Below are 12,975 nucleotides of genomic sequence, written 5' to 3'. Positions count from 1 at the left end.
TTCTTACTCAGATGCACATTAACAAAACCCTCTCTGTCCCCATTCTAGAGTATTTTCCAGAATATGAGCCAAATGAGGAATGTCCTAATCAGCCTTTCACAGGTTATCATTGTGTTTAAGTGCCCAGGCTTGGGGTCAAACACACCTAAGCTATAGTCTCAGAATCACCACTCATAAAATGTGTGACCTTGTGACCTTGGACAAGCGGCTTAGGCTCTCTACATCTCCTTTTCCCCACCTTGGAAATACTAATAGCAATCCCTCAGGATGCTGTTGGGAAGGTTCAGACTGTGTGAGATGCAGAGCACAGTGCCTGGTAAACAGTAAGTGCTGTCTAAACGTCAGCTACGTGAACTCTTAGCATCATGTTGTGTGACCCTCATTCCAATATTCCTAGACTTAAGAAAGGAGTCCAAGCCTTTCAGGATTTTATGAGCTCTAATCCTTCCCTCTTCAAACCCCCTCAAAGAGTTATTATGAGGATTAAATGAATTAATATGCATGAAACACTTGGAGCTGTGCCTGTCACATAATTAGTACCCAAGATGGCTTAGCTTTTATTTTTAGCCCTTACTACAATGATAATTAAGTCACTTTTGAGGGATTTTTAAATTGCCTCTTCCCTCATTAGACTGCAACTCTTAGCAGAGTAGGGACTACATCTGTTTTAGTCACTTCTGTATCCTACATCTTAACACTGTGCCTAGCACACAGTTGCTGCTCAATAAATATACAGTAGAAACATAAATGAATGTGTGAACAAATGAATGAGTGAATGATTGAGAAAACATGCTTGCCTTCCTGAAGAGATCCACAGGGAAAAAAAAAAGCCTTGAGAAACACTCTCCTACAGTGTAGAGGCAGTGGGAGAGAGAGAAGGCAAGCATATTGGGAAACTGGTCTGGGGGAGGGTTGGAGGAGATGTCTTCCAAACTCCTCAGAGGATGAGGAATTTATAAATACCACTCAGAGGAAAGAGGTGAGTTGAGGGAAGGAGACTGGGAGAGGGCTGCCGGCAGATAATGCTCCTGGAAAAAATACCAGCTAACCAAGTTTTTGGATCAAATGTGTCAGGAGATGCTTTGAGGCAAATAAAATACGAGAAATGAGAAACCTTTGAATTTCCTACACCAGGGGCTAATGAGAAACTCAGGGTGGGCAGCAGGAGGCTTTCCCTGAGCTTTGATCCTTAGGGAGGAAAAAATTGGGATTTGTCAATTCACCTGAGGAGCTCTCTCAGGTGGAGAGAGAAGAGGGTTAAGGTCACAGAATATCAGGTCAGAGATCATGTCAACCCCCCTCTTCCCATCCCCTCATAACGAATGGATTATGCCTGGACAGATGGCAGGGAAAGGCTTCCGAGGAAGTTGAAAGGGAAGCACAGAAGCATTCCCTGAGCTGAGCTGATTACAGGGAATTGCTTTATCCATATTGCATTTGGTTTTATTATAGTTATTCTTCAGTGAAGATACTCTGTCTCTGCAATTTATAATATGCACATAAATCTCTGCTTGAGATAGAATTACCCATCAAACCACTGACAGACTACTTTAGACCCATCCCACAACTGCAGTCATTTTCTTGGTAGACTGGGGAAACATTCCCCCTCATCCCATGCACACATCAAGGGCACCGAGTGAACACTGACAGCAGAATGAACTTTGATTACAGAGGGAAGGACATAATGATACAATTGTCTAGGCCCACGTGGTCTCCAAAGGGTTTTCTCATATCATTTATGAGAGCGATCCTCTCCAGAACTCTGGGGAGGGGACCCATTATTTCCATTTTACAGATGTAGAGACTGAGGCCCAGAGAAGACTAATGAATTGTCTAAGACCATGAGTGGCAGAGGCAGGATCTGGATCTATTTCCTCTCATTCTAAGTTCAGTTCTTTAAGACAATGCAGGCAGAAGATAGCTTTCTTGATGGGCATTCTGCCACAGCAACATGCTTGGAATGACTCTTATCTCGGCAAAAGCCACGAGGGTCTCAATAGTGACAGATACCTTTTAAAAGTTCATCAGATGATGAAGGATGTGGGCCCAGGTACAGTTGGAGGCCTTCTCCTGGGAAAGCCCTGCATCTAGCCAAGCTCAGGAGTACATGTGATGAGCACCACTGCAAATTACTGCCTGTCTTTAATGTGTTCCAGATTCGTGTCCACAACTCTTTTAAGATCCATCCAGGAGCTCAAGGTCTCCTGTAGCCTCTAATGAGGCTGAAATATGGTTAAACTAACCCCAAAGATTCTTGGGTGTACTCAGTTCAAAATGTAGGGTCTGATCTCAGGCACTCAGACTTCTGGTGATAACCCAGAACACATACATTGCTGGTATGTGCCAATCCATGAACTGGCCTTTCTCCATTTGAAATGATTCTTCAGCTCATTGTGCTGGAAGTACACTGAGCTCTGCTTTTATCATCCTTCTGTACTGATTTCACCATAAGGCCTGGAGAAACACAACTCACCTTTCAGGGCTTCAATTTTCTGACTTAAATTAAGGTTTAATGTTTTACTGTCACTGGCAAGAGGTCAGATGGTTTGAGGATGTCATCTCTTCCTGCTGGGATGCTGACTCATACAGTAGGTACCTCTGACTTCAAAGACCGTGCCCCATCCACTCTGCTGGACTGATCCCTAGAGCTTCCTGTGGTGTTTGTGATGTATCACTCCACATTCCTTGAACTACTGAGGATGGGAATGAAGAAGCGATGCTGCTCTTTGCTATTTGCACTAAGAGTGCAAAACCACCCAGTTAACAAATACTTAATAAGGAGCCAAGCCTGTGGACCTCCATCCACAGCTACATTGCTATTATTTCCAGTACAGCCTCAAAGAGAGAGTGTGCTTTAAAAATACTTACCTTGGTTTTCTCATTAAATTTTATAGCTCTGTAGAAAAACACTGGATTTTTGTGTCAGGACATCTGAGTATGAATCTAAGCTCTATCCACTATTAGTTGCAAGGATTTGGGCATATAACAATTCTAAATGTCCATTTATTCATCTGTTAAAAGGTTATAATATTTTCCTATTGCCTCATTTGTTGATTGCTGGAATCAAATGAGACAAAATGTAAGGCAAATGAACATGGTAAAGTGTTATACAGAAGGGATATAATAGTAAAAAAAAAAAAAAGACTTAGAGATGCCTTACTTGTCTTTGTTAGACACGTTGTACAGAATATTTGGGGAAAACCACTGAAAAATCCTGAAGTTAACCATGCAGCAGTGTATCTGAAAGTCAGAGAAGTAGAAATGCTAAGGGAAGATTCGGTCAAAGCTGTTGGTTATTACTCAGTTTCTTGCAAGGTTTTAACTAGGGATTATTTGGCATTGTCTGGAGATGATTTTGGTTCTTACAACTTGGTGGGTTGGGGGGGCATTTGGCTACTGACGTCTAGTGGGTAGAGGCAAGGGATGCTGCAAAACACCCTGAAATGCTTACAACAGCCCCACATCAACGAATTATCTGGGCCAAAATGTTAATCGTGTTGAAGTTGAGAAATCCTGGCCTACTAGAAGCTGCTTGAGTTCAGAAACTAGTATACCGTATTTATTCCTGTGTTCTAGCACCTAGCGTTGCACTTGGCACAAAGTGAACACTATATATATATACATATTCTGAATAAATGAACACCCACAGAGAACCCGATAATGTCAGTTAGAACTAATCATACTGCCACTGCAAGTCTTATCTCCTCTAGGCACCCTCTCTGTCTACTCTTCTAGCTTCTTTACTTTTCTGTCCTGTTGTAGCTTCATCCCTCTTTCCTCCTCCCAACATCGGGCAAGAGTGAGAATAGCGTATCAAATCTGAGGATGCCTTGTAACGATAAATAATGCTTAGAAGGCACAACTACAAGACTTCCCCCGGCTCCCCACCTTCAGACCACTCCATTTCAGCCAGACGAATAATCACATCGGTAAAAAAATGGATTCACTCTCTGAAGGAAATGGATTCCTTCACTGAGCATAAACAGACAGGACCAAAAGCACATATTTCCTGCAAATGTCTTACTAGAACAGTTCAATTATGCTTTTAAAAAGACACATCCTGAGCCATGAAAAAGAAACTAGGTTTAGATGAGAAAAAGGAAAATGAAGGCATTTAGTTCTGGGAGCACAGATATTATGTCTATCTGTTCATCACAGCATCTCTGAAGCCTAGTGTGGTACCTGGCACTTGGTAAGCATCCTTAAATATTTGCGGAATGCAAGAATAGCCTGGTGAAGTCAACACTCCAAGCATTCCCTCAAATCTGCCCCCAGTTAAAAAAAATTATTTTTTGGTCTCAACCATTCAATTTCATAGGAAGGCAAATTGAATGTCATAGGCTTTGAAAAATTATATCCTGTTTCTTCCCTCATCCAAAGCTAGATAAACATATATGGGTTCATCATTGAGAGGTAGATGTCACTATGGTGACCTGAAAAGTCCTCAAGTAATAATCTATATTGGGCACAAATGTTCTTAAAGCCATTTTTTACCAGAAATAAAACAAGTCTAAAATATTTGTCATATCTTTGCCAGAAAGCCTACTCAGAGACAGTGTGTGGTAATTTGGGAGGATTTAAAGATTCTGTAAGCAGGGCTAAAGAAGTCACATGGGGATTATCAATAGAAGCATTTTACCCCCAACCTACCAGTCCCCCCCCCAAACTCTAATGAAATGATTACCCCCTTACATTTGGCCAACCCAAAGCTCCACAGTGAACTGATTGCCCCGTGTTGGGAATAAGCTTTCCAGAAACCGTAGTGGAATGCGTTTGAAGTTGCCCAGGAACCATTTTCCATTAAGACTTTTGGCTAGAATCTGTTCAAAAATGATAACTGTAAAATATATTAATTATGCAGATCCATCAGTCTGCAGAGTAGAGTGACTGAGGTGCTTCCATTCTCAACTCATCCCTAAACTTTAAACATTTAAAGGCACACCAGTGACCAGGAGCCTCTTCTAGAGGACTGAATGCCTCATGTGTTCCTTTCAGGCTCAAAATCCTCCCTGATTCCATCTTCTTAGACAAGGATGGAACAGGCCCACCAGCTCTGTTTGTACACCAGCTTAGAATGTTTGATGACAAATTCAAGCCTCGTCCCACGCTCATTATGTCTTAACACCAGATGCTATTCCTGCATACTCAATAGATCATTTCTAAGCTCTTAAGGATCAACTTGATTAAGTACACACATCCACAGCCAAAGAAAAGGCAGAAGGAAATGTAGGTAAGATGAAAGAGTCTCTGCTGTGATTTATTTTGGATTTGGTCTCCTCTCGGAAGAAAGCTCTATCTTGGAGATGGAGACTGACATATGATGTGCTTTATAAAATTGTCTCTAAGCTTAGTTTTAAGGGATAAGCCTATATTTCATGAACACTGTGGATGAGTACAACCTATTTCTTTAAAGTAAAAGTGCTCATTTGATGACTGTTAATATATTTAAAACTCTCATAGATGCTGGTGGAAAACGCAGATTGATTTAAATTTCTTTATCCTGACTGGCTCTAATACCACACTCTCTGATTAAACCATCCAATTATTATTATTTATTTATTTATTTATTTTTTGCGGTACGCGGGCCTCTCACTGTTGTGGCCTCTCCCGTTGAGGAGCACAGGCTCCGGACACGCAGGCAGGCTCAGCGGCCATGGCTCACAGGCCCAGCCGCTCCGCAGCATGTGGGATCTTCCCGGACCGGGGCACGAACCCGTGTCCCCTGCATCGGCAGGTGGACTCTCAACCACTGCGCCACAAGGGGAGCCCCCAGTTATTATTTTTTAAGAGCAAGAAAAAGAGGTCAATAAGTTTTACCTCCGACAAAAATGACTATCGTTTTGGAAACACATCTTACTGAGCACTGCACTCTGATCTCTTTAATTTACTCTACACCAGGAGTAATTCAAAAGCTATCACTATTAGATGCAGCAGACCACACCAAGAAGTCAATATTGTGTCAACCCTTCAAAACTGGACCCTTAATCCTCCCAATTTGGGATGGGTCTTTTTTGTTGGTTTGTTTATTCATCTGTGTTTTTAGATCCCTCTGGTTTGGGGTGAAATAGAGCAAAAGTGTCCTAAGCTAGGTTCTCCCTTCTAGCAACATTTTCATCACTCACAATCCTTTCTCTCTCACTGAGGGAAGAAAATGCAGCATTTCACAGGCTCACCTCATGACAGGTGTGCCCTGCTTCTAGTCTGAGAACTGCCAGTGGAGGAGAAATTTCAAACATATTGATTCTACTCAGTTGCATTTTCCTCCTAAAAGATCCAGTTGAATTCTATTGGCTTAAATGGATTTCAAATGGAGAGTTCCGTGCTCAGGTGCAAAAGAATGCATCTGGGGCCTCTGAGTTGCAACTTTGTCACACTTCTCAGCATGCTTATTGGCAGCTGTTTTCATTTTTTCATTACCCAGGTGGTAGAGGTGCTTTGCAATATTCTACCTGAAGGGTCACGTCAGTGCTTTCCAGCTGGCCACAAAGTGCGAGAAACTCACGCTGGGGGTGAGTAAAAAAAAAGGTGAGAATTTTACAAAGTCTCCACAAATACATCAATTCAGTAGCAACTGCTTTTTATATTTTGCATCAGTGATAAACCAGATACCTTGAGGTATTGATGTGTGTGTTATCATCACATCTTAATTTTGACTCTATGTTTGAAAGATTGAAAACCAAAGGAATGGATTTCTTGTGATCAATTAAAAAAAGCTACCTTAACTCAGCCACTTCTGCATATAGCTCTCCCTAGACTGGCTCCCTCTTGTGAGATCCACATCTTTATAGTTGAGTGGAAATACAATGCACACTCGCTAGTTACAAACACGTAATTAGCCTGGAGTCACAAAGGCAGAGCCTGAGAAGAAGGAGGCTATGTAGCTTCAGAGAGGGGGAAAAGCACTAATGAAAATATGGTGTAAAAAAAAATATGGTGTGTTATGGTACACCCTGCAAGTCACTGCAGGCTAGGAGTCGGCTGTAGATTGTACTGATGAAGTGAAACCCTGGCTGAGGGGAGAGATGAAGAGCCTGACTCTGGAATGAGCCTGTCTGGCTCTGAGTTTCATCATTATTACCGTGTTGCCACAAACGAATGGCACACTTGCCCTCTGTCTCCGTTTTCTTATCTGTAAAACGGGGACTTATCTGTAAATCTCCCTTCTGGGATAGCTGTGAAGATTCAAGGAAACAAGCCACGTAAAATGCTTAGCACAGTGCCAGGCATACAGTAGGTACTTACTAAATGGAAACGACGACTGCATTCCTCATCTTGCTAAAAAGAATAAGTGGTCTCATCGTGAAATCAAAATTCCCTTTGTTATTCTCCCCTACATGGCACAGATTTTTATTCCTTTGAAGAGACTACAACAGTTTTGGGGGTAATGGCATTCTGGACTTTTCCAAAGGGATGCTTTCAAGACCAGGCACGTTCATCCTAAATCACACAAAAGGTCTTGACCTCTCCAAGATACAGATGCCCCACTGTCCTTCCTATATCAGTGGGTGCGAGCCTGCTGGGAGCCCTAACAGTTTTGTAAACTGGCAACCCGCAGGACAAGACAGATGCTTTCACCTGCAGGGTGACCCCCCCCTTCCACCGCCCAGATCTGCATTCACTTCTGTTACTGAACAGCTTCAGAGGATGATCAACTCCGTTTACAGCTAGCGACTTTGTACATAACCTGTTAATGACGGCCATGTAAAGAGAAAGATGACAAAAATATTAAGGGATGTTGGGGGAGTGGGTGTTTGGGGAGACAAAGACAGATGTTCAGTGCTGTTGAGTTTCCTTAGCGGTAAATGCCAACAGCCCAAGGATAGATGTTTTCTTTTTCAACAAACTACCAACTAAGGAACACTTGGTGCTCGTGAGGGTTTATGGCATCTAAGGCTGTTATAAGGAACATGCTTCTTGTGACCAGTAAGAGGCAATGTAAGTTCATATGGGTTTAGAAGATTTTTAAAAAATGTATAATAGTTTATTACTATACATTCAAATGAATACTTTAAATGTAGTCTTATTTCTTTTAAATTTTTAGTGGAGGATTTTTGAGGCTGAACTCAATTAACCAAAATTCAAAATTCTGTTTGTCAGAATGAGTAGTTCCATTCCAGCTTGTAAAGGGTGTGTGAGGGGCAGAATGCCCAAAAGAAGCAGACGTGAGGACCACATTCCTAGATTCCCAGACACTAGTGTTCCCATGAGCTGCCCCTAGATTACTTCAGGATCTGAATCATTGCTCTTCCGAAAAAGAATTCTACGCCTAAGAGGTCTAGGCACACACAACGTTCCTAACTTTACTTTCAAAATCTCTGAAGGATAGTCAGACCCCCTTCTTGCTTCTTATTCAGTGGTGCCTTTAACTTTCATTATAAATATATTCTCTAATCCATTTCACCATGAAAAAGACTATGCAGATTTGTTGATTGTGTAACAAAAAGAGAAGATGAGAACCTCAGTTTATTTCCATTAGAGCAATTATTTAATCATCCAATCATCTCTGTCTAGGATAATTATATTGACAGACTTTCTCTCAGAGTTCTGAATTAACAACAAAGAATTCAGATCCTCTAACACTCTCTAGAAAAACAGATGATAGAAAAAAAGCAGTTAACCAGGTAATGCCTTTAAAAATCATAACTAGCAGTGGCGAGCAGATCACGGTACGGCACTAGTTTGAATTGAATAACAGCAACTTTTCTCTTGATCAGCGTCAGATACAGAAACATGAGAGCCAGGGCTGGGCATTTGACAGACGGTGGCACAAACACACAGTGCAAAGACAGAAGAGAAGCAACAGCCACTTGTGATTAGATCTTTTCAAGGAATTCTAGAGATGTACTTTAATGATCTGAACACTTTTCATACATTCAGGTCTTTTAAAGGTGCACGTACCTCATCTTAGAGGAAACTCATCTCATCCATTCTACCCTGGCTTAAGGCCTCATGAAATTAGCACACCCCTTCTTGGCACAGCACAAAATATTTGGTAACTATTTATGGAGTTTATGAAATTCTTGCTCTGACATTGAGGAAGAAACTTTAATTAAAATGATATGCAGATTATGGCACAACGAACATACTTAAAGACATTAAACACTCCCGGTGGGAGGCAGAATGACGTTACATTTTTATGAAGCCAAATGTAAGTTTGCTTAAATAGTTTCCTTACTATGTTCAGAGAAACCCAGCGCATCCTTCAACAACTAAGGTAAGCATCACACTCTTATACAACAGAGCTCTCTGGCTTAGACAGATGAATATGAGCAAGCAAGGTAAGAAAAAAAAAGACATTGTCCCTAAAGATTTCAGAAAATGATATTTGGAAAGATACGTGACGGTACAGTCTAAATCTATGCAAACACACACACGCACACACGCGCGCACACACACACACACACCCCACCCCAGCCAGCTGTAAATCAAGAGAGATATAAAACTTACCGGAGCAAATATCACCATACACATTTACAAAAGAATTGATCATCCAACTTCCCTCTCCTGAAAGAAAATAGAGGCTCTCTCATACTAAAAATCAAGCTTCTCTGTCCACAGCACGAGCCACTGGTCCCTCTTTTTATGAAGCAAAGGAGGAGAACAAGAAAATCAATGAGGAGGGTAAGTGAGATGTTATACCAATCAGGTAGCAGCTTCTGCCTTATTTGCAGAGAGATGGCAAAACGGTCATATTATTAGACAGTGACAACCCACAGCCGAAGTACAGGAACCTGATACTTCCCTCTGGTGAAAGGCTGCCTGGCTTTTTGGGAGGTGGTTACCATCCCACACTTGGCTCTTTGCTCCCAACTGCAAGGGCAGGACCGGCTGCTTTGAGCAAGCCAGCTGCATCACCCAGGGAGCACCATCTCCCCCTTGAATCTGCGAGCCCCCTCCTCCCTCCACCCAGTGCTTAAAAACAAACTGGGAAATCAAAAGGAGCTGGGAATTTGTGTGTCCAGGGTGCGTGGGGGAAGTGGTGGTTTTAGAAAATCCTTATGAATAGATTTGCATAGATTAAGGAGATGTGTATATGTTTGCTTAGAAAAAATTGCCCTCGTTTTTATGGAAATGCCTGGATGCGATGCCTGATGCCCATTTGGGAAATTCATACACCATCCATAAATAATCACTAAGGTGATGGTACCTGAAGACAGGCTTTCCGGGCTCTGGCAACTGGGGAAGGGACGAATTATGACTCGGTTGCTTACTCGTCCCAGGAGTGTGACTTAAAGTCTCCCCAGCCAAATCTGAAAAGCGAAAAGGTTTCAGTGTGACCTGGGTCTGCTTTGTCTACAAATGGGCCTCTCTAGAGGGAGATGAGCTTGACAAGTTCAAGGGGCTGAAAGCATGGCATCCTGAGGCAGCACGATTTGGAGGGACTGGCAATGAATTCACGGACAGGGTGCCCACAGGTGAGACACTCTCCACACGCTGGCTTCCTGAGGACCCCTTCTCTCTGAGGTCTACACCACAGCAAAGGAGGAAGAAACCCGCATGCCTCTTCCCTTCACATTCCCCATCAGGAGCCCACTCGGGACAGGAATAGTGTTAGGATGGCCCAGGCATCTCTGCTTTATCTTTTGTGTGGTCGGTGATGGCCCGACGGAAACTCACCTCAGCTGGCCAGGCTTTTTATTGGTGGTTGTTAATTTGGACTCTGTCCTGAGTGTTTCTTTGGGTCCCCCTCTCTGTCTCTGTTTCACATACACACCAGCACAGCAACAGCAGTCATTACCATCACAGCTCCCTCCTCCCTCTCCCCCTCCAAACACACGGTAACAACTCAAGGACGTCGGGAACCAAACAAACAAACCAAACCTGATGAGGAGTCAGGCCACCCGGGGTCCAGCCCCAGCCTTCCACTGACTCGTCATGTGACTTGGGAAGTACCTTAAGGTCTCCTAGCCTCAGTTTGTCTTCTGTGTAATGGGTACACTAACACCTCATAGAGCTGCTGGTGGAGGGGAGGGGAACAGATGAAAAATGGCTAAGGCTTTCAATGCACGTACAACCTGGGCTCAGCATCCTGCAGCCGTCTGTTTCCTCCTCCTCCTCCTGTGATGTGCCTGTTCCTCACACATCACCCTCCAGGAGACTCTTGAAAGTTTCAACCTGTACGTGGTCCCTTTGCAATTCTGATTGGAGTCTCATTCCCCCCACACTCTCCCCTCCACTCTCCCCACTGCCACTCTTCACCTGCCAGTTGAAAGATCACTGCATTTCAAGGAGAGGAGTTACTCAGGGGAGTAAATTAAGCAAATGAACCCAGTTGAAGCAAGGAAAAAAAAAAAAAAAAAAAGGCTGAGAACCACCAGGCAGTTCCATTAGCTCTCAGTAGGCATGTGTGGAATAAATGAATGAAAGACTGACTGAAGGAATCGGGTCCCTGTGCTAAAGGCCACAGTTCCTGCCAGGCGGCTGGTGACCCGCCGTGTTAGAGCCCAGTTAAAGCGATGCAGTTCCAGCCACACACCTGCAGGGCAGAAGCGCTCTTAACAGTTTCGGGTGGAGAGTGAGTCACTTTTATCAGGGTTTTGAATATTAAGAGCCCCATTTCCACTAAAAGAAGTTCTGAATTCCACATAATGGTGCCAAACATTTCTTGAGTATTTGTCTGTGTCAGGTGCAAGTCTAAGTTTTTTGTTTGTTTGTTTGTTTGTACAAGGGTGTTATCCTATGTGGGCCTCACAGAACCAAGAAAAGTTATGATTTTCATTCCGGTTTACTGAAGAGGAAACCCAAGACCCAAAGAGTTACGTAACTTATCCAAAGGCACACAGTCAACAATGGGTAAAGCCAAGACTGGAACTCAGTTGGATGCCAGGCGCCCAGCCATGAACCTCTCTGTTCTAGATGTCACATTGCGGCATTTACCTTTTTATTTACTCAGCCTCCAGGGTGGGCATGATCCACATATGGCTCCACGGACCCTGGCATAACTCCACAGCTCTCGCCACTGCTTGGATTCACACCACAGAGACTGGGAGGCCCAACTGTAGAAAGGGGGCCTACCAAGCTGCCACAGCCCCCGCCCGGGGTCTGCTGCATTCTGTGTGGACTTGACCTTATTTAAGCCCCTGGAAGACGGGAGGTGTGAGGCTCAGTCTCGGGATTGCCAGTGGCCTGCTCAGGGACCCTGGGCGTGTCCCTTCATTTGTCCATCTTTCAGGTTTTCTCATGTTAAATGGAAGGGTTTCCACTGAGTGATCTCTAAAGGGCTTGTGGGCTCAACTTTGACCAGATAAGGTTCTAAGACTAATGGTAGGATTCTATTCTGCTGCTGGGGTCTGCTCTTCCTGCCTCCTATTTTGTCCCAGATAAAGCGTCCACATTCTCTCCGGCTCCCCAACACCCCCTGCCTTCCTTCATCTCTCACCTGGGCCACTGTGATAGACCCCCTGCAGACCTCCCTGCCTTCACTCTTATCCCGATAAAGCATTCTCTATATGTTATCCAGATTGAGCTATTTAGAATATAAATTAGTTCATATCACTCGTCTGAGAAAAATAATTTCCGTCATCGTCCAGTAGGTTGCATGTAAAACTCAAACTCTTTACTGTGTCTCCAAAGCCTTATGTGATGCGGCTCTCATCTGCCTTTTTGTTTTTAATCTAATTCCAACCCTCTGCCTCCCTACTCTTCAGCCACACTAGCCTTTTATACCTTTGCACTCGCTATTTCTTCTGCCTGGAACATTCTTTCCTCAGATCTTTGCCAGCTCTCTTCCTTTGTCACTGGATCCTTAGTTCTATTGTCCACTCTTTAGAGGGTCCTTCTTCCCTGATCACCAGACCTAAAAACACCCTCTCTCTCCCCAGTCACTCTCTTTCATGTTACCTTGTATTTTGTTGTTGTGGTCGCAGTGCTGCTGGTGGTGGTGGTGGTGATGGGGTGTGTGTGTGTGTGTGTGTGTGTGTGTGTGTGTGTGTGTGTGTGTGTGTGTGTGTGTGTGTGTGTGTGTGTGTGTGTGTG

General features: G+C 43.5%; 1 protein-coding gene across 3 annotated transcripts in view; it reads right to left on the bottom strand.

Annotated features, from left to right (window-relative positions):
• SYNPR (synaptoporin) overlaps positions 1 to 12,975 on the bottom strand; it is a 299,012-nt gene that overhangs the window by 145,059 nt on the left and 140,978 nt on the right. The window contains exon 1 of one of the 3 annotated variants that reach the window (XM_027121301.1): positions 9,448 to 9,746. The exons of the other annotated variants lie outside the window; for them this stretch is intronic. Coding sequence (XP_026977102.1) covers positions 9,448 to 9,471 — 24 coding nt within the window. The 5' untranslated portion in view covers positions 9,472 to 9,746. Of the gene's footprint in view, positions 1 to 9,447; positions 9,747 to 12,975 lie in introns of those variants that run through there. 3 annotated transcript variants of the gene reach the window in all.

Source organism: Aethalodelphis obliquidens, unplaced genomic scaffold (assembly GCF_003676395.1).
Source record: "Aethalodelphis obliquidens isolate GAN/ISIS:26980383/991018 unplaced genomic scaffold, ASM367639v1 scaffold22, whole genome shotgun sequence".
NCBI lineage: Eukaryota > Metazoa > Chordata > Mammalia > Artiodactyla > Delphinidae > Aethalodelphis > Aethalodelphis obliquidens.
This window is presented reverse-complemented; position numbering and strand designations above follow the sequence as displayed.